The sequence below is a fragment of the Podarcis tiliguerta genome (assembly GCF_965153285.1).
Source record: "Podarcis tiliguerta genome assembly, chromosome: 12".
In the NCBI taxonomy this organism is placed as follows: domain Eukaryota; kingdom Metazoa; phylum Chordata; class Lepidosauria; order Squamata; family Lacertidae; genus Podarcis; species Podarcis tiliguerta.
Window position 1 is genome coordinate 51,489,180 of NC_139545.1, and position 20,861 is coordinate 51,510,040.

General features: G+C 43.8%; 2 protein-coding genes across 2 annotated transcripts in view; one reads left to right on the forward strand and one right to left on the reverse strand.

Moving 5' to 3' along the window:
* DLEC1 (DLEC1 cilia and flagella associated protein) overlaps nucleotides 1–10,271 on the reverse strand; it is a 55,821-nt gene extending 45,550 nt beyond the window's left edge. Inside the window, exons 1-7 of the mRNA XM_083406056.1 lie at nucleotides 10,117–10,271; nucleotides 8,688–8,828; nucleotides 6,415–6,571; nucleotides 5,373–5,483; nucleotides 3,340–3,539; nucleotides 1,191–1,414; nucleotides 172–253 (exon numbers count right to left, since the gene is read on the reverse strand). Coding sequence (XP_083262182.1) covers nucleotides 172–253; nucleotides 1,191–1,414; nucleotides 3,340–3,539; nucleotides 5,373–5,483; nucleotides 6,415–6,571; nucleotides 8,688–8,828; nucleotides 10,117–10,179 — 978 coding nt within the window. The 5' untranslated portion in view covers nucleotides 10,180–10,271. The remainder of the gene's footprint in view (nucleotides 1–171; nucleotides 254–1,190; nucleotides 1,415–3,339; nucleotides 3,540–5,372; nucleotides 5,484–6,414; nucleotides 6,572–8,687; nucleotides 8,829–10,116) is intronic.
* A 3,087-nt stretch (nucleotides 10,272–13,358) lies between these two features.
* Nucleotides 13,359–20,861, forward strand: part of PLCD1 (phospholipase C delta 1) — a 62,214-nt gene continuing 54,711 nt past the window's right edge. Inside the window, exon 1 of the mRNA XM_083406314.1 lies at nucleotides 13,359–13,704. Coding sequence (XP_083262440.1) covers nucleotides 13,671–13,704 — 34 coding nt within the window. The 5' untranslated portion in view covers nucleotides 13,359–13,670. The remainder of the gene's footprint in view (nucleotides 13,705–20,861) is intronic.

A 20,861-nucleotide genomic window follows, 5' to 3' on the forward strand; every position in this document is an offset into this window, starting at 1 on the left:
TATTATTATTATTGAGGCTCCAACATACAAGAGTTGGAAGAGATACATGCAGAGCCTTAAGAGGCAAAGGAAATAACAGAGACTGGGGTTGGACGGGGTGGGAGATAAGAGAGAGAGAGAGAGAGATTTTGCAGAGCAAAACTCATGCCCTGCACAGCGAGAGGCTCTTACCTCATAAACCTGCCCAACTTCATAATAAGAAAACACAACAGCCGGTGGGTTTGCTAGAAAGACAGGCACAGACTGGGAGTCGCTGAAATGAAATGAGACAATAAGAAAAACCAGGGAGTGATTACAGCCTGCACATAGCAGGTGGCGCCAATTCCTTTTCTTTGAGAGGCATGGAGCTGCAAGGTCCTTCCCATCACACCCGGAACAGATGCCGGTTTGACAACAGCTGTATTCGCTGTCCACGAAGGTGTTAAAAACTACAGCAAACTATCTCCTTAGTTGGTTTGGGGGGGGGTCACCCCTGGTTCTGGTGCAGGTCAAATAAATGCAGACACATGCAACTGTAGAAGCCTGGCTGGAAAGCTTAAAGCCCACTGCCACTACATGGAGACAGATTGAAGAAAAAGAAATACAAATTGACTCCGCTCCGTAGCTTGACCCATTGTAGTTGGAGTCATAGATCTTTTTAAAAAAAGAAAATGTGGAGACTTGCACACACTGGCCAGTTTCAGTTTTGTCTTGAAATGTTTGTTTTGGGCTTCTCAGAAGTATGTAAAGGCAAGAAGCTCCAGCCCGCAATGGCACCCACCTGAGAGGTGTAGGAACTGTGCTCTGGCACACTCCAGCTGACAAGTAGCACTGGCTACAGGCCTTCCCAGCAGCCCTTGACACATGGGCACAGATAAAATTCTACTGTACAAAACGGAAGGCAAAGTAAAAGTGAGGCAGGCACACAGGTGTCATTTTCCGCAGTAGGCCTGTGTTGTGCGTCACATTCAGTTTGGCCCTCAGCTGCAAACTCAGCCCTCAGAGCAAATGCTATTATCCCCCAAGCCTCCACCTGCAACACAATGACGATAACATTACCTGACATTATGAGAACTGTTTAAGAGCTGTAGGGGGAATGAAGACGATGGCTTTGAATGCTTGAAAGGCTGATGTAAATGCTCAGTATAATTATCGCTGTTGGGAATGCTTTGGTTTGTTTTTCTCTGTTCTGAAAGGAAAAGTACAGTTACCTTTCCACCGTGGTCCTTTTCTTTCCTGCGATCATTCGCTCCACCTTCTTCTGAGGCAAGATCAAGGACTTGCCGCCACAAAGAGAGTTAGGCGGGAAAAAGCGGGGGTTCTTCAGGAAGTTGTGGCGGTCCTCCAGCCTCTGGAGGTAAGCGCGGTCTTTTTGTCTTTGGGGTCGGGACATGTCATTCTTCCAAGCTGATTTTTGCGAGGGACGATCCTTCTTCTGGAAGCAGGCGTGATGGAAAAGAAAAAAAACCGCTTTCAGATACAGTGGTACCTCGGGTTAAGTACTCAATTCGTTCCGGAGCTTCGTTCTTAACCTGAATCTGTTCTTAACCTGAAGCACCACTTTAGCTAATGGGGCCTCCAGCTGCCGCTGCACCACCGGAGCACAATTTCTGTTCTATCCTGAAGCAAAGTTCTTAACCCGAGGTACTATTTCTGGGTTAGCGGAGTCTGTAACCTAAAGTGTATGTAACCTGAAGCGTATGTAACCCAAGGTACCACTGTACAGTTTTACGATGGATTTGCTCACATTCATTAAGACTGATCATAAACACCCCAAATCACAACATATATGTTGACCTCATTTTGCAGAGGGAAGCACAGCATTGTCTGTCGGAAAGAGGAAGGTCACTACTTTTGCTTTAGAAGTTTACACCCAACAGAACAAGTCTCTGGTGCTCATGAATGCCAAGAAATACATGGAAATGGAACGGACAGGAAGTTTCTGGTAAAAGCTGTAATCCCACGAGTACTCTTCAATCCATAGAACTGAATGGGACATATTGTGAAGACATGCATAGGATCAAGTTCCACAGTTCATAGCTGGGGTTGGATAGGGCTCGAGTTCAGCTGGCTGGATCTTTGAATCCCAGAACCTTCTCTCCCTGACTGATCACTCCGGTTCTTATAAATCTTATAAACCTATTGCTTCTAAACATTCTACGTACAGTGGTACCTCGGGTTACATACGCTTCAGGTTACAGACTCCGCTAACCCAGAAATAGTACCTCAGGTTAAGAACTTTGCTTCAGGATGAGAACAGAAATTGTGCTCTGGCGGCGCAGCAGGAGACCCCATTAGCTAAAGTGGTGCTTCAGGTTAAGAACAGTTTCAGGTTAAGAATAGACTTTCAGAACGGATTAAGTACTTAACCCGAGGTACCACTGTATATTCCGTTATATGCATCAGTTCTACTATCCATTTAATCAGGGACCATTGTTATTATTATTATTATTAAAATTTGTATACCGCAATGTATCCATATAGATCTTAGGACAGTTCACAACCACTTAACATCCCAAATCAAAATGGTTGGAGGTTTTTTTTAAAGTACACAACTGTTTAGATTATATAATTTATACACATATTTATCTAATTAGCAGAACTATGCCCCTTATGGTTACAGAATTTGCTTTTCCTGCTACAAATATCTGTTACAGTTGCAATATTAAAAGAAAGAGACCCTTGTCCCACTGGCTACATACCTTTACTCCAGCTACAAAAGCTGAGGCCAGAGAAAATCTTGGCTGTGAGTCCTGGAAGACCTGCTACTTGCCTTACAGGCCTTTTCCCACCTGGCCTGGGAGGGCGAGGCCGGGACTGACTCCAGCTGCAGAAGCTGAGGCTGATGAACAGACACTTAGGCTGGGGTACTGTTTTAGGGAGGTTTGTTGCAGGGGGATTGTTGTAGTTATTGAAATTTTATTAAAATCTTTATTTCAGACCTTATTGTGATGTGTGTGGAAATTGTTTCAATTTGGTTGTGTACTTTTTGATGTTTAATTTATTGTTCATGACTACTTTTGTTATGTTTGCAATTATGTAATTTTTTTCATGTTGTAAGCCGCCATGAGCACAGTTTCAACTATGAAAAGCCAGCATACAAATAAACTGATGTATACCCAAAATTCAAATAAAACACTGCTCTTTCCTGTTGTTCTGAAACTAGATAGAAAACGGCAGGTGGAAACACTTTTAAAAGTCAAGGCAAAGAAACAAACAGGACAGAAGGCACTCTGATAGGATGGAAGAATGGGGCTGTTTAAGGAGCCTTTCGTGGTGGAAGGGGAGAGATACAAAAATGAGGGTGAGGTTTTCAGCTTGTCTACATGTGCAATAAGGCAATGAAATACATACAGATACCTTAGAAAGTGTTTTCTTCAATTTATCCGGAATAGCAGAAGGTGAAGACTCAAATGTAATGCTGGATAATGATACTTCTGGTAAATTTTCCAGAATCTTGTTAACACGCTGGCTTTCCCCAACTCCAGGTGAATTTGGTTTGTTAGAAATATGCTGCTTGAAGCTAAGTATCTCTTGCAAGTAGCCAGGCTCCGATGAATCTGCAATTAAAAGGGAAGGTCTGAAAGCACTGAAAAGAGGCAGCGGTCTGGTCAATCTTTTTCTTGCAAATTCCACTGTGATTTGGAAGACCTTTCCAGGTGATGCCTCTTCATTTTTCACCACAAAGAGGGCTAGCTCAGACTTGTAAAATGTGATTGCCCTCCAAATGGCCAGTTCTGGCTTTCTGCAGGGCAGCCAAAGAATATTGCATGTTGTTGTTATTTAGTCGTTTAGTCATGTCCGACTCTTCATGACCCCATGGACCAGAGCACGCCAGGCACTCCTGTCTTCCACTGGCTCCCGCAGTTTGGTCAGATTCATGTTTGTAGCTTCGAGAACACTGTCTAACCATCTCATCCTCTGTCGTCCCCTTCTCCTTGTGCCCTCCATCTTTCCCAACATCAGGGTCTTTTCCAGGGAGTCTTCTCTTCTCATGAGGTGGCCAAAGTATTGGAGCCTCAGCTTCACGATCTGTCCTTCCAGTGAGCACTTCCTTAAGAATGGAGAGGTTTCATCTTCTTGCAGTCCATGGCACTCTCAAGAGTCTCCTCCAGCACCATAATTCAAAAGCATCAATTCTTTGGCGATCAGCCTTCTTTATGCATCTTTATGCAGAATACTGCATAGGAAATACTAAACTAGTACCCGTGTACTATTTTGTGACCCTTTAAATTTTTTAATTTTGGTTCTTCGGGTAGCTGAGTGCTCCCTTAAAAAAACCTGAAAGTTTTAAAAGCAGCCAACACTACATTTGGAGCTTAGATACCTAAAAGGCCATCTCCAGTCATATGTACCTGCCCACAATATTTAGAGAGAGTCTTGATGGGACCTTCTTGGTGGTGGCATCTAAGCCTCAGAACTCTCTGTTGCAAACCTTATGATTCCCTCTCTTTGTGTCTCTAGGCAGCAGCTGAAAACCATTATATCTAGATGTGCTTGTCAGCATGGTGTTCAGCCTGTTTATTATTACTGCAGCTGTTCATTCTTGGGCTTTTCATCTTAGCCCACTCACTGTTGTTTTAGAATGGTTATTACTTGCCTTGAGGGTCTAATTTTTGGATAAAAAGGCAGGGTATACTTTAATTAATAAATTATTAATTTTATTAATAATAAGGACACAGAGCATGCATTTTCTCCTCCCTTTGTCAGCATGCCCCATCAAGCACCTAGCAAGTTTTAAAAATGCAAATAAAAATTTGAGCACATTCTTCTTAAGGGGAAAAAAGAGTTTTGAACCTGGCCATTTCTCTCCTCTCTGGCCCAATATTTACCCTGAGTGTAGATAAATATATAGATACGTTCAGATAGATATAGATAGGTTACAGCTAAAGCTTTGCAGCAAGGCTTTGCAGCAAGACTCAGGGTCATGGGTTCAAGTCTCACATTGGGCAAAGGAATCTCAGGATCATGAATGGACAGAAGATTCCTGCATTACAGGGGGTTAGACTACATGATCCTCGTGATCTCTTCCAACTCTACAATTCTATTATCTAGGATCTACCTATCTAGCTTGCTCGCTGTCACAGGCATAGAACAGCCTCCCTCCTCAGGGAAGTTTGAAAACTCAATGAGTGGAGGTTGAGATTCCTAAGAATTATCAACACCCTCAGCAAACTACAATTCCCAGGATTCTTTGGGCAACAGTAAAACAGCTATAAAATGGATATAGGCTACTATAATATAACTTGAGAGTGGTAACTTTACACAAGTCACTCTGTGATGCTTGGAGGGAACAGGGAGTACAAACAGAAATCTCAAACAGTGTAGTTATTTCATGTGATTCCTAAATCATATTCTTGGCAAGCTGTATTAGCCTTGCTTGGAAAGCTTACCTTTAGGTGCTCGGGAAATTATTTCTGGGTCCGTGATATAATCTTCAGGACAGATTAAATTATGGTCTTTAAGAAGCTTGCTATCCACACACCATCTGAAGGTAGATCTCACTATGGCATGCACATTTAAAGAGAGGTTAACGTTAGAGAAAAGACAGCAGTCCATCAGACAGATATTTATCGTTTACAGTGACCATTTCAAAATAACTCACACAAACACACACAAAAAGGACTACCAATCCAGGAAGACGTTAATACCTAAATATTCAGAAATGCAGATTGTTCAACACTTAAAATGGTAAAGCTCCCCATATCATTAACTTGAAAATCCCCTTAGCGCTATTTTGGGTCAAATAAGTAGTTTGTAATGCCGCAATCTAAATTTGTCTCAAATCCGTAACTTTGCTGAATTAAATTAACCCTTTCCTTGCGAACCAGAAGGAAGATTTTCCCTTTGCCTATCGACATAAAATAGGAGGCTGCATAATGATTGATTTCATATTCCCATCTCTTTATGCAGTGCAGGACACAAAGTGGCTCACAGCACAAACTAAAACAGACACAACGAAAAACGCAATAAATACAAATATTAAAAAAACAAACAAGTAAGCAATCCTATTAAAAATAGCACCAAAATACTTAAAACCACTGGAGGTGTCGAAGCAGAGGTTGGATGGCCATCTGTCATGGATGCTCTAGTTGAGATTCCTGCATTTCAGGGGGTTGGACTGGATGACCCCGGTGTCCCTTCCAACTCTATAATTCTATGATTCTAAAAGCACACAACCCCTGACCCTTAGAAGTCCCTGCCAAAACAGCCAGTTAGTGGCCAAAGGCCTGCCAGAGACAAAGAAATGTCTTTGCTTTCTGGAGAATGCAAAGCCAAGAAGGGTCCAGCTTAGCCTCCCAGGCAAGGGATTTCTATAACCGGAAACAGTCAGCAAGAAGGCTTTCTCTTGTGCTCTCACCAAAGATGCCTGTGAACATGGCAGGACCAAGGGAAAAGCCTCCCCAGAAGATCTCAAACTTTCACTTCCCTCACCTGGTGGCATTTTAATATGAGAGTAGTTCTCTGGAACCTCCATTTGACATAAGTTCACAATCCTTTCCTCTTCCGCTGCAGCTCGGGCCCTTGCCTGGATGATGTGCCTTTCTAGCATGTCTGCTTCCGTCAGCCGGCCATTATATTCCTTGTGGACCTGATGTGGCAACCAGATAATTGCTGGTTTACTAATGTAAAGCAACCTTCCTCTGCCCAGTGGCACTACAGATGTACTGGGCTACAGCTCCCATCAACCTCAGCCAGCACAGCCTGATGGGAACTGTAGTCCAAAATGTTTGGAGAACTGCAGAAGGTGCGCATAAACCTTCAACAGGTTCCCAGAGGCATCTGTAAAGCAATCAAAGCATTTTTTAAAATAGCGCTCAATCGTAATTTGCCTTGATGGAGGCAATAGACACAAAACCTGTTTTACAAAATTGGCGGCAGTGGGTGGGTGGGAAGAGTTTTGCAATGTTCATGTAAGTCTGCACCAACAGCCAATCTGAAGAAGAAAAGATTACTGAGTGTGTGCATGTGTAGAGGCTTGCTAAGTTATTTCTTCTTCTTTTTTAAATGAGGCTTGTTAAATTATGATCAAAGTGGAAAGAGGGAATCGCAAGACATTACTCTTTCATTACTAGACATTACTAGCATCCAGGCCCTTTTCAATCACGCTAACCAGGAAACAGACTGAGAGCAAACAGAAATAAGTGCTATGCACCAAACATTTAACCTGTGGGACTTATTGCCACAAGATGATCTCACAGCTACTAGCTTCAACAGCTTTTTAAAATGGAGGATAGATCCATGAAAGAACATGATAGCTATAGACTGTGAGGGGAATGAGACTTTGTGCAGACAACTAGGCAATGGCCTTTTCTGCCTGCTTGCCCACCCTCCAGCCCTAGCAGCCTTCAGAATGCAGTTGCTGCCAAAAGCATTATTATGTGTGTCTTTTTGATGAGCTGAGGGGAAATTTAAGAGTCATGGGGGGTGGAGTATATGTGTGTGAGTTCCACAGTGTTGCTAGGTTTGTTTTCAGTTGTTAGTTTGTTAATGATGTGACCTCTGGTTTGTTTGTTAATACAGTGGTACCTCTGGTTACAAACTTAATTCATTCCGGAGGTCCGTTCTTAAGCTGAAACCATTCTTACCCTGAGGCACACTTTCGCTAATGGGGCCTCAGCGTGCAATTTCTGTTTGCATCCCAGGGCAAAGTTCGCAACCAGGAGCAGCTACTTCTGGGTTAGCGGAGTTCGTAACCCAAAGTGTGCGTAACCCAAAGCGTTTGTAAACAGAGGTACCACTGTATTGTTCTTGTGGATTATAAGTGCTGTAACACTTTGTGGTTATGACTTTTGTCGTAGCCATGCTGTTTATCTTATTTTTTAAGTTGTTTTGTTAATAGTGGTTTATAGAAGGTGGTTGTTTTACTAGTGATTTGTTAATTACTCTGTATGATTTATGCTGTGATGTACGTTGTCCTTTATTGTTTGTAAGCCTCTTTGTGGCATAGAAATTCAATAGATGAAATGAAAGGAATAGACTGAAGCTCCATTTCAAGAGGCAGCGAGTGCCCTTTGCTGATGACAACATGCTCAGAGCAAACTCAAACATGTCCTGTTTCCAACCCTGGCATATGAGTTTCCTTCCAAGGCACGTCTGACTCTTACTGAGTTTTTGCTGCCAGCTAAAGAGCCATTCTACCACCATAGCTCAGCGGCAGAGCATCTTTGCTTGCAGAATTCACTGGTTCAGTCCCCGGCATCTCCAGCTAGGGCTGGGAAAGAGCCTTGCTTTGTGGCTGAGTGAGGCTTTTCTTTATCACTTTTATATCCAGCCTTTCTTCTAAGGAGTTCCAGTCAGAGTACATGATTCCCCTCCATTTTATCTTCACAAGATAAGGTAGGTCAGGTGTGATGAAAGTAATAAATAATATTGGTCTCTCTCTCTCTATATATATATTTCTTCGAGATACAGTGGTACCTCGGGTTACAGACGCTTCAGGTTACATACTCCGCTAACCCAGAAATAGTGCTTCAGGTTAAGAACTTTGCTTCAGGATGAGAACAGAAATCATGCTCCGGCGGCACCGCAGCAGCAGGAGGCCCCATTAGCTAAAGTGGTGCTTCAGGTTAAGTACGGACCTCCGGAACAAATTAAGTACTTAATCCGAGGTACCACTGTACTTCCATTTTGAACAGGCACAAAACAACCCATTTTCCTGATTCAAATCATAGCACTGAGTCTACAGGACTGAATGGAGAGATTACCTTTTGCAACTCTTTCACAAACTGCTCATGGTGGGAATTGTCTCCTCCACGGGATTTGATCATATTTTCCACTGTGTTTGCTGCTATGAACTCTGAAGTATACATCTGCTTAAAGACACTTGCCAGCAGATGGGAAATGTCCTACAGAGAAAGAAAATGAAGATTAAAAAAAAAGCTTTGGAGACTGAATGTGATTTTGAGAATATTTCAGAAGGGTCCCAGAGTGAGGAGGACTAGGCATTTAAATAAAATGTCGTAAAAATGGGGAAATAATTACTGAAGACTTTATCTCATCACCATAACTGCAGCTGACTCAGAAGAGGTTAACCCGAAGGCCAAACAATACCACAGTCTGCAATGATGACCCATCACCTTGATAGGCGGGATGAATAGCAAACTTCCATAAAAAGTTGAGATTCAGCTAAAAACAACTGTTTAGGGTCAACGTGGAATTAAAAAAATTGCTGGACAGAATGAAAAAGTTTATTTAGGTATATGTATAAACCACTTCATTTAAAAAAAACAAATAAAAACAAAGCAGTGTACAAACAAAACCATGCAATACATAAAACAACATAAAGCTTCATATCAAAATCTGCTGCAAACCAAAGCAGCTCCCAATGTACTCTGCTAACATTTTTTACTCTGGAAAGCAGGTGGCAGTAATGATTTTCAGATTGAATACATTTTGGTTTTACACAAGTCTTTTCACATGCAAATACACCAGAATAAAAAAGCGCAAGGGATAACCCTTCCCCACCCTCAAAATTAAATCTCGGCTGTGTTACGGAAGGAAAGGCACTCTGCACATCCTCAGAGAAGCTCTAGTCTGTGTGTATGCGTGTGTGTCCAGGCACAACCTTTTAAACACACGCCAATGCAGCCGAGTTAACAGGCATATAAGGGACGTTTTCCACTCCACCCTCAAAATCAAATTTTGGATATGCTGTGGGTGAGAGCGAGAAAGAAAGGCACTCTGCACACGCTCAGAGAAGGAGTCAGAATTGCATGCAAAGCTCCCTTCAGAAACTAAACATCAGCGGCGCTCTGGTTGAAAGCGAGAAAGAAAGGCGCTCTGCACATGCTCAGAGAAGCCTCTGCAAACCTGCCCCCCATGCAAGCGCGTGGCAGTCGAAACCTCCTGCTCTCAAAAAACCAAACACCTCAGATATAATAATAATAATAATAATTTTTATTTATACCCCGCCCTCCCCAGCCAAGGCCGGGCTCAGATATGAGAATGAAGGGCTCTCTGCACATGCCCAGAGAAGCTCTAGCCTATGACGCGCGAGTTTTGTGGAAGGGACTCAGGGCGGCGAGTCATAGGCTCGGAAGGGACCCCCGAAGGTCATCCAGCCGAGCCCCCCCGCAATGCCGGAAACTTCTGACCCAACGAGGGGTCTCGAACCCACGACTCCGGGAGGCTCACCTGAGTCAGCTCCGAGGCCGGCCTGTGCCTGCCCATGGAGGGCTCGGGGCTCTGGCGAGCCATGGCGCCTCCGCCGCTCCCTCCCGGCTCGCCCGGCGAAGCTTCTCCCCGTTGCTAAGGGCCCGCTTCCCTCGGCCCTTAGCAACGGCGGTTTCCGGCCTCACTTCCGCGTCCTCCCCCTCCCACCCAGAGAGGGGCGTGGCCGAGCAGGTTCCCCAACGTTCTCTCCCGGAGTCCCCGTTTGTTCCTCTGCAGCGGGAATGCCTCTGAGCATGGGCAGAGTGCCTTTCGTCTCCCCGCTGCACCGTCGTCCGCGGTTTTATCTTAAACGGTTCAGCCCAGCGCTTTGCAATGAGTACTCAGCCCGGATCTGACCTAGGGGGCTTCCTCCCCTAGGTGAATGTGCACTTCTTTTTTTCATTTTTAGGCTGAGGAGCAGAGGGTGGGTGGCGAGAAGGGAAAGAATTAGCCGCCCCTATGAGCCTTTCAGTGCACACAAGGAGGATATATAGTCCAAGAATTGGAAGGAACCCTTGCAACACAAGAATATCAACACACCTTTTGTAATCCTCTTAGAACTCTAGCCCAATGGTTGCCATTAATTGGACTCTGAATTGATTTTAGAATGAATTGATTTTAGAATGTATTTCAATTAAAATGATTATGATTTTATGTAAACTGTGTTATTTTTACTGTTGTTAGCCGCTCTGAGCCCGGTTTCAGCTGGGGAGGGCGGGATATAAATTATTATTATTATTATTATTATTATTATTGTTAACACTCAGTCCCACATTCAGTTTGAAACCATACCAGACCTTGCTTAGCTTTGCAAATGTGGTAGCAGTTATATGTATCGGTATTTGTGTGTGTGTGTGTGTGTGAAATTTCATAAAACCCTCAGAGATCATGCCCTTTGTTTATTTTGATTTAATTTTAAATGCAAGTGCAAGGTCCTCAATCCAGAACAAATCCGGTCCCTGTGCCTACTACTCTGAGCTGTTAAAGGCCAGTTCCATCACTAAAATCATCCACAGAAGCTGCTTTTATTGGACCCTGAGTTGGTGAAGCTGATGTGACGGTCAACACAAAACTGAACTTTCAATGTCAGCCGCCCAGTCTTGTGGCATGCTCTCCCGATGGAAATCCAGTAGGCATTTTTGTATTAATTTTTAAGTGTTTTTTAAAAAAACAAAAAACAACAAAAAATGTTTGCTGGAAACCTTTCTGTGCTACCAGGCTTATGCAGACAATTAAAGAAAAGAAAAATCTGTTATGCTTGGCACTGATCTGTAGCTTTTATTGTATGTATACATTGTACATTGCTTTGATGTATTTTAGGAAATAGTGGCATGCATTTAAAAATAATAATAAACAGTGCAATTGCAGCATGGGCTGGTGCTGCAATTCAGGGGTCAGCAAACTTTTTCAGCACTGTCCCTCAGATCTTGGGGGGGGGGGGGCAGACAATATTTTTGGGGGGGAAATGAACAAATTCCCATGCCCCCAAAATAACCCAGAGATGCATTTTAAATAAAAGGGCACATTCTGCTCATGTAAAAACATGCTGATTCTGGACCCGTGGGCCGGATTGAGAAGGCGATTGGGCTGGATCCGGCCCCGGGGCCTTAGTTTGCCTACCCATGCAATAAAGCATTGCTCATCACTCAGCAGTTGTGCAGCTAGAAATTCATGCCTCCACCTCCTCAGTTCCCTGTACTTGCACATAGTGTTGCAGAGAATAAGATCCCTAGCAAAAGGGGTCCCTAGCATCCGATTCCCTTGTTTGAGTCTGCTAGGACTTTACACTATCCAGCCAGTTATTTGGTTGTGGGCTTAATATAACAACAACAACCTTGCAATTTTACTATTGAAAAGCAATTGGTACTGATTAATGCACAGACACACCCACTAAACTGCTTTTGAATCATCCATTCCATTGGTCCAATAAAACCCAAGGGAGCACATTGTTTCGTCATCTCAAAGGAATGTCACTGTTCAGGAATGGGCGGGGGGGGGGGGGAGGCAATTCCACACCAGAAGATATTCCCTGCTGGGTGAACTTCCACACACCCTTCAAGAACAAGATTGTCAACATTTCTCTAATTGCAAAGAAAACTCTTAAATGTTGCAATTTTTCACTGGCTTTCTCTGCACAAAGAGGAAAGCAAGGAGGGCGGTGGAACCCGGGGAGGGAGCTAACATAATGACTTTGATGGATGGGTTGCGACATTATCCTATTCTGCCAACCTTGGAATGTGGCCTGCCTTCTCAAATTCCCACCCTCTCTTCCATTGCAAATCTCCAAAATTACAAAGCTGACATCCAGGATTATTTTTGTGTCCTTGTTTAGACACCCTCAAACCTTTGAAGTTTCAAGTCTCTAATCTGAGTGTGTTTCATGTCTATTTCTGAAGCTCTGGGTTTTTTTTTCCTGGCAAGGCTCCTACATTTTTCTCAGCTGCATGGCATAAATCTGCTTGCTGGTCAGTTTTTCTTTTTACCAGCTTGAAGATACAGTGAGTGAGAGATGTTGTACTTCTTTAGTAATTAAGAGTTAAAACAGCATTGATTTCAAGTCTGGTCTGGTACGGCTCAGCTGGAAATAGCTCCCAGTGTCAAACTATCTGAAGAGCAATTGTAATCAACATATTACGCAAGTAGGACTACAAGTTTTGCAAGTTTTGTAAGGAGAAATATATTAAACGTTACAAAGTAGATAAAGAATAGAGATATCAGTTATGAGATTTAAATGTAATAGGGAAAGTAAGAAATTAGATTAGATTGGAAAATTTCCAGACAGGATTGATGGAAGTCAAAAAATTGTATAAGATGTAAAAGCACGTTTTAATTACTGTTGAAAATGGTACGTTAAAAAACTAATAAATTTTTTTTTATATATATAGGAAATAGCACCCCGTGTCTTTCATAGGGAAGGGCGATCGACTATAGAACATCTTGGAACTGCTGGCCTGTCTAGAAAAGCAAGCGAGATAGCAATTCTGTTTCTGCTTTTAGAGATTTCCACAAATGCATATAGTTTGGGACTCACCCCCCCCCTCTCAGTGTGGGAATATTGCCCTTTGACCCTCTTCTCTGCTGTGTCACTCCTTTTTGTCCCTCCCCGCCCCATGGCCTTTAAATATCCCTGTCAATGCCAAAAGGCCCAACTAGCAGAGACTTTCATTCCAGCTGCCAAATGACAGGGTTGTGATGAGCAATTGGGCGGAGGCCCGGTTTGCTTTCCCCTGCACAGCTGCCAGGAGACGTCAGTATCAGGGGAGGGCCCTCTTTGCCTGAAAAAGAGAGACAAGCGGCTGTGGCCTGGACTCCTCCTTCGGAGAACCCTTCTCTGCGCTCCGAGAAACCTATGGTGCTGCAAAAAGAGCGAGTTGCTGGACGGAAGAGACGAGGAGCCTCTCACAAGCCGCGCCAAGGCTGTGCCTGGATTGCAGAATTATTTGCAGGAACCGGTCCGCTCGGCTTGCTCCCAACATCTGGGCAACCACATCTGCCGCAGCTGCAGAAGTGCCTTTTCCGGCGAACTTTCCTAGAGAATGGAGCACAACGGCAGCTCCTTGGCCTCTAATGGTGAGTCGAGACTTGCAGTGATTTATGGCAGGCGTGCGTACGGTTGATTGCTGCTGAGAAATGCTCCCTTGCCTCTGGCTTAAGGGCTTGCAAAGTCCCCATGCGCAGCCACGCTGAATTTTTGAGTCGGCCATTGCTAGTGCGGCATGCTCCAGATGTTTCGGACTGTCCACAACCAGCATGGCCGTTGTGGTCCAAAACACTTTTGAGGGCACCAGGTTGGCAAAGGCAGATCTGAGTGATGTGCTGCCCAGGCATCGCACCACTTATTGATCAGTGTTTTTGCTGCGGGAAGAAAAATAGTTCATCCCAGCGGAATATTTTATTTGTTCCTGTTTGTGGCTCCGCTTTGGAGAAACGTTTATTTAAGGATAGTAAAAGAGACCGCTCCAGCTGAAACTCTTTTAAACCAACAACTTTTTAATTGCATTTTTGTCAAAGAAAAAGTAATTCTTTGTTACGGTATTGAAATACCATCTGATATTTCGTGAAGCTAGATTGCAACTTGGTACACTGGCTCTCTGCCGTTCTTTTAGTCCACAACTCTGTATAACCTCTTTCACAGGGGAAGTGTTTTTATTCTTTGTGTACTCAACAGTATCTTGGCATGTAATGAATGGAGACCTAAAATTAGCACTAATACAGGGTCATTGTATCTGTTTCACCGAAATATGAGAGCTGTTTGGGATTTGGACCATCGCAACTTTGCAAATGTTGGTTAATTGCTATACCTTTTTTTTTTTTTTTTAAAGCAACTAATTGGAGAGTACAATTTCTGGGATAACACAATCAAAGCATTATTTACAAAGCCAAATCTGAAAATGTGTTTTATGGATTGTAGGCAAATCTGTATTTGTTTGGAATGTGTAAGAACAGCGCAATCAGTAGACCATGAGACTCTTAATCTCAGGGTTGTGAGTTCGAGTTCCACTTTAGGCAAAAGATTCCTGCATTGCAGGGGGTTGGACTAGATGACCCTTGCAGTCCCTTCGCACTCTACAATTCTGTGTTTCTATATGAAGTTGCCTTTTGCGGTTCTGCCTCCCTAGACGCCGGCGGATGAATGTGGGACCTTCTGCATGCAGAGCAGATGTTTTGGCACTGAGCTACAGCCCTTCCCAATACTTTCTCAGTGCTGAAGTGAAGTTTTTTGTTTTGTAATGTCAAAGTTTTGACTGGCAATGGCACCAGTTGACAGCCAGTATTGGTCATACTCAGAGCAGGCTGAGCCCAAGGAGTAGAAAAGGCTTCTTTTTAAGATTTGTTAATCACCATACTTGCTCTTGTTTTTCACTTAAGGTAAATTACTTTTGTTGTTATACCGCACGCTATTATGTCATCAGCATGCATGGTATTTTACAAAATACAAGAAAACAGGTTTCTTCCTTGAGGGCTAGGCAGTCTGAAATTCAGTAGAAGGAGGCGGGTAAAACATCTCCACTCAAGGCCAGTTCTTTGCAATTTTGTGCCGAAGCTCCAGAGTCATCCGTCCTCCACACAAAAACAATTGATGTAAAACGAGCTAAGCCCAATGAAGACTAAATTAAAACTCTGCTATCTGGGAGCTCTGCGACTGCCTGCCTGCCTCAGTGCCATATTGACCAGAAGTACAGTCTAAAATTAGAATGGGGACACTAAATATTTGTGTAGCATTCCACCCCAGTACTCTACGGCCTTTGCAAACACCAGCTTAAGCAATCCTTAAAACATTTCTGTAAGGTAGGCTTGTATAAGGTAGGCAGCCCTGTTTAGGGAAGTTTTTAATGTTTGATGTTTTATTGCTTTATTATTATTATTATTATTATTATTCTGTTGGGAGCTGCTCAGAGTGACTGGGGAAACCCAGCCAGATGGGCTGGGTATTATTATTATTATTATTATTATTAATAATAATAATAATAATAGACTCCATTTTGCAACTGTGTTGTCTGAGGTTGGCAAAGTGGGGCTTCTCTGAAACCACCTGGGGAGTTTATGGGTGGTAGGATTTGAACCGGGGTCTTCTCCTGCCTCATATTCTTAGTCATTCTCCTAGCTCTCATAATGGTCCAGTACTACTGGGAAGTAAGTCCCATTTAGTTCCATGGGACTTACTCCCAGGGAAGTTTACATAGGATTGCAGCCTTAGTCTAATTATTCCTGCCTGCTGAATATATGAAGATGTAGTTATAAGTACAGTGGTACCTCGGGTTAACTACTTAATTCGTTCCAGAGGTCCGTTCTTAACCTGAAACTGTTCTTAACCTGAAGCACCACTTTAGCTAATGGGGCCTCCCGCTGCTGCCACGCTGCTGGAGCACGATTTCTGTTCTCATCCTGAAGCAAAGTTCGTAACCTGAAGCACCCTACAGCGGAGGCTGTAACCTGAAGCGTATGTAACCTGAAGTGTATGTAACCCGAGGTACCACTGTATGTAAAGAATTTGTACTGAAGGATCGAAAAGAAGTGATAGAAAATACATGCACCACCAAGCATATTATCAGATTCTTCCAACACACGAATGGAGGAGTGTTAGGTTGTTTCATTCTTAAATAGTTGCAAAAATGGAATTTCCTGTGTGCGGATTTTACCCCAGTGAAATGATTTCCCCCCCAAGTTCCATACTGTGTAATAGCCGAAAAAGGACAGAAGACCCCCCACACGAAAGGGGCAGGAGGTTAAGTAAATAGATAAAGGGATATCTTTCATTGGGACAACCCATGCAGGCTTCCAGATTCTGCAGAACTGTATGTCAAGCAACATCACTGTTAGAGACCTGTGAAGCTTGCAGGCCTCTCTCTCCCACACCAACACAGGCTGGTCCAATAAAAACTATCGTTATATATACGTCTGGTTTTTCAGCAGCGTAGAGATACGATCTTACAGCCGGAACAACCGAAGATGAAACTGTTCCGAAAATGAAGGTGTGTCTCCCCACCAACTTCCTTTCAATGTTTCCACTTCCTCCAGAGAGAGAGAAAAATAAGCTTGTTGCTTCTTTGAGAGTCCAGAAGGATGTCATAAGCAAATAAAAACAAACACAGACCCTTTAAAACCATCTAGAATAGATAATACTGACCTTGACGGAGCAATCAATGGTTTGATTCAGTAAAAGTCATCTTCCTGTGTTCCTAATTATGTACGCTTAAATGAATAAGTGCATAGTTTGTAATTAAATAATTGATTTTTTAGATTTTTTATTAAGGATCACTTGGTTGTTGTTTTTAAATGACTTCCTCAGTGAACTAGACTTCCCCCAGCTACGGCAACGGTGACGCTCCCACTGATATGGAAAGAACATAGCAGGATGCACACACACAAAAAGCACAACACCCCCAATAGTGTGGAAACTCTGATGCAATTTTGCTTTTAGCTGGGAGCATTAGAAGAATATAATTAGTAGGAGTCACTAATACTACCCTTTGTGTACACACATTTTAGAGTTGTTCTGAGGTGTTCCATCCCTGCTCAAATTAAGGTTACCAGATTTATTTTAATGAATCTGGGGACACTTTCAATAAATAAATAAATAAATACATGTTCCGGACGTTGATGCTGCAGCGGTGGCAGAGGGGCAGCCGCCACCTTGACCTCAACCGCCACGTTTCCCCTTCCTCCGAGGTTTCTATCTCCTTTCTCCATGAGCCTGGGCAGCCCCTGAGTTGCTGGCTCTTCGATGGTGGTGGTGGTGGGGAAGCCCATCGGAGCAGCCCCAATCCCATTCCTACTTTCGTGCAAGCAAGAGGGATCTCTCAGGCAGCGCAATGGTTCCCATCGGAGCAGCCCCAATCCCATTCCTACTTGCATGCAAGCAGGAGGGGGCTGGGATTCCTCAGCTGGAAAAGGAGGCTTCCCATTGCCTAACTGAGAGATCCCTGCCCCCTCCTGCTTGCACACAAGCTCTGACAGGCAGCTTGAAGCCTCTCTTCACAGCTGAGAGATCCCTGCCCTGCTCCTGCTTGCACGCAAGTAGGAGTTGGGAGGCTGCTCCAATAGACAGCATGAAGCCCCCCTTCACAGTTTAGTTGCTGGAGTCAGGGAAGGTGGCGGCAGCCCGGAAGCTGCATCTGAGAGCCCTTGCACCACCATCATATGGGGACTTCTGAGCAGCTCCTGAAGCCAGCCAGAACCAACTGCTCCGGGCTGCTGAGACGGCCGCTGCTGCATTTCCCGGGGACATTAGATAAAATACGGGGACATTCCGGGGATGGAATTTGTCCGGGGACCTAATCGCAAATCCGGGGACTGTCCCTGGGAAACGGGGACGTCTGGGAACTTAGCTCAAATAGGATTTGCAGGTGTTGAAACAATGCCAAAAACCTGCACAACCTTTTTATCGAAAAGCAGTAGCTAGATTGTACGTATTCAGATGGACGTTTGACCTCATAAACTGCCTTGTTATGGCTGCTAGAAATATGCTGGTTTCTGCCTTCATAGTGTGTTGTTTTATCAGTTTTAGATGCCTTGGACTTCCTGATTATTTTGTCTTTTACTGCTTGAGCACCATTTGGTGGAAAGGTTGCATGAAAATTTAAACCAACAAACAAGATAGTCAACCATGTCGCCTTCACACCCCCTTCAATATTTAAAATAGTAGTCTGGCCATCAGTAGTCTAACCTCCAAACAAATTCAAAGGCTACAGTCTTTATTCAGTTGTTGTTTAGTCATTTAGTCCGACTCTTTGTGACTCCATGAACCAGAGCATGCCAGGCACTCCTGTCTTCCACTGCCTCCCGCAGTTTGGTCAAACTCATGTTCATAGCTTCGAGAACACTGTCCAACCATCTCGTCCTCTGTTGCCCCCTTCTCCTTGTGCCCTCCATCTTTCCCAACATCAGGGTCTTTTCCAGGGAGTCTCTTCTCATGAGGTGGCCAAAGTATTGGAGCCTCAGCTTCATGATCTGTCCTTCCAGCGAGCACTCAGGGCTGATTTCCTTAAGAATGGATAGGTTTTATCTTCTTGCAGTCCATGGGACTCTCAAGAGTCTCCTCCAGCACCATAATTCAAAAGCATGGATTCTTCGGCAATCAGCCTTCTTTATGGTCCAGCTCTCACTTCCAGACATCACTACTGGGAAAACCATAGCTTTAACTTGTTGGCAAGGTGATGTCTCTGCTTTTTAAGATGCTGTCTAGGTTTGTCATTTATTCAGTTACCCAGGAGTAAAGCCCCATCAAAATTAATGGGATTACTTCTGAGTAGACATACCTGCAATGGCTCTTTGGGAGCCAACCTGCACTTCATGTTTTACATGTTATTGAAAACACACAATTAGGACTTTGCATTTATTTGGTAAGAAAGGGGGGGGGGGAGCCAACCACGTGGGGGGGGGGATATAATGTTTGTGTGCCAAATCCGGATCCGGGCTGTGCTGCAAAAAGAGGAGGCGGGGGCAGTTGTTAAAACTTGTTTTTCTGCCCCGCCCCCCTGAATTTCGCACACAACCCTGACAATATTCCTGTTTGCCCATCAACAAACTACCAGCCAATTTCACCTTTGAGCGGAGAGCGCAGGATGGGGTGGGTTATTTCTGGCAGGAAAACGACATGAGGGAAAGGGTTAAACCCACATCACGGTCCCGATCCGGATCAGGCGTCTTTCCCTCCCTCCCTGGGCTACTTTGTGTTAAGGATTGCGTCCCGGTCGCTTTTATTATTATCATTATTTAAGTGGCACAGCTATTAACACAACACGCAGTTTGGTTCCATTTCTCTTTCCAAAACGCAGACTGGACTGCAACGCAGAAACTGCACTTTTAGGCCAAAACGAAGTTTAATCCCGATTTGCGGGGACACAGAGGGATTTCCTCCTGAGTCAACAGCGTTAGGATCGGCCTGCAAGCGAGTTTGCAAACACACAAGGGTTCAAAAACCCAAGATGCGCCTCTGCTGCAAGGACGCATCGCTCCTGTTTTCCGTGCTGCAGCTTTTGGCGCAATTCGTTTTTCACTGCCACTGAACTTGAATTTCTTTTATGATCTCTGAAGCGGGGATTTTTAGGCCGACATAGTTTGACTCAGCCTCCTCCTGGTTTCACAGTCTCTCTCTCCCCGCCCCCTTCTCCGTCTCCAAGAGTTCAGATTCTTTGTTTTCATCGGCAAGTGACGCGTTTCCCCCCTTAGGTCAGGGCGGTGACCTCGGAGGAAGCCGGCCTGCTCTGAGCAGCCTCATCTGGAAACACTGACTTAGCTGGGAAGGGTGGCCTGGAGCGGCTGGGAAAAGCTTTGAAAGTCTGCGAGCCAGAAACTTTCCAGACATGAGAGGAAGATAGAGATGGATACCTCCGGCGGAAGTTTAGGGAGAGCAGGAAGCCGGAAAATAACTATGGAGAGGAATTGAAGAGTATATGGGAGAATCTGCAACTCTCTTATTTTTCTGTTTTCCATTTTTTCAGCCTTAAATTCAGTTCTCCACAATGCTTTGCACTTTTTTGAAATTGTGAAAATCCATCAACATCAAAGTGCACATTTCTCCTAATGCACACATCTTCTCATGCGATTGTGCCCAGCTGACACATTTGTGCAAAGCAATCTTCCCCCTAATAACAATGCATTTCTTCTGGATGTGTTTTTTCAGCAATCTATGAATTTGGAGGCATCGAATTTATCATCATTTTTAATTTGTATACCGTCTTTCTATCTTACAATACTCGAGCTGAAGAAACACAAAATGTACCTCTTATAACAATCTAATGCAATACAAAAATGTGATAATAGAACATAACTTTAAAATAGGCAACCTACATCAAAAAGTAACATTCAACAATCATTAGAATATTATTAAATAGTAATAACATTTATGATCTCTTTGCAAATGTGCTAGCAGTTTTGTTGCCGCACCACTAGGAGGACGTACTTAGAGCCATAGCACTTGGAAGCGAGAATGCCTTGATAAGTTGTTGCGCAACAGCGGTTGTATTTTTGTTTGTTTGTTATTTGTTGCAGTTATATCCAATTAATCACAACACGGGTCAGACTCTCCCCCAGTTAAAATCCAGGCAGCATTTAATAATCCTGGTAATTTATCAATAAGCAATCTGCCTGGGGTTTTAAAAGCCACTCAGGGTTGCTTTCCAAATCAAGAGTATTTCTAAACATTGCAAGCATTGCATTTGAAATGACATAGCCAAGGCGCCGAATTCATTTGGGCAGGGATGCTGTAGCAAGCACAATTCTGC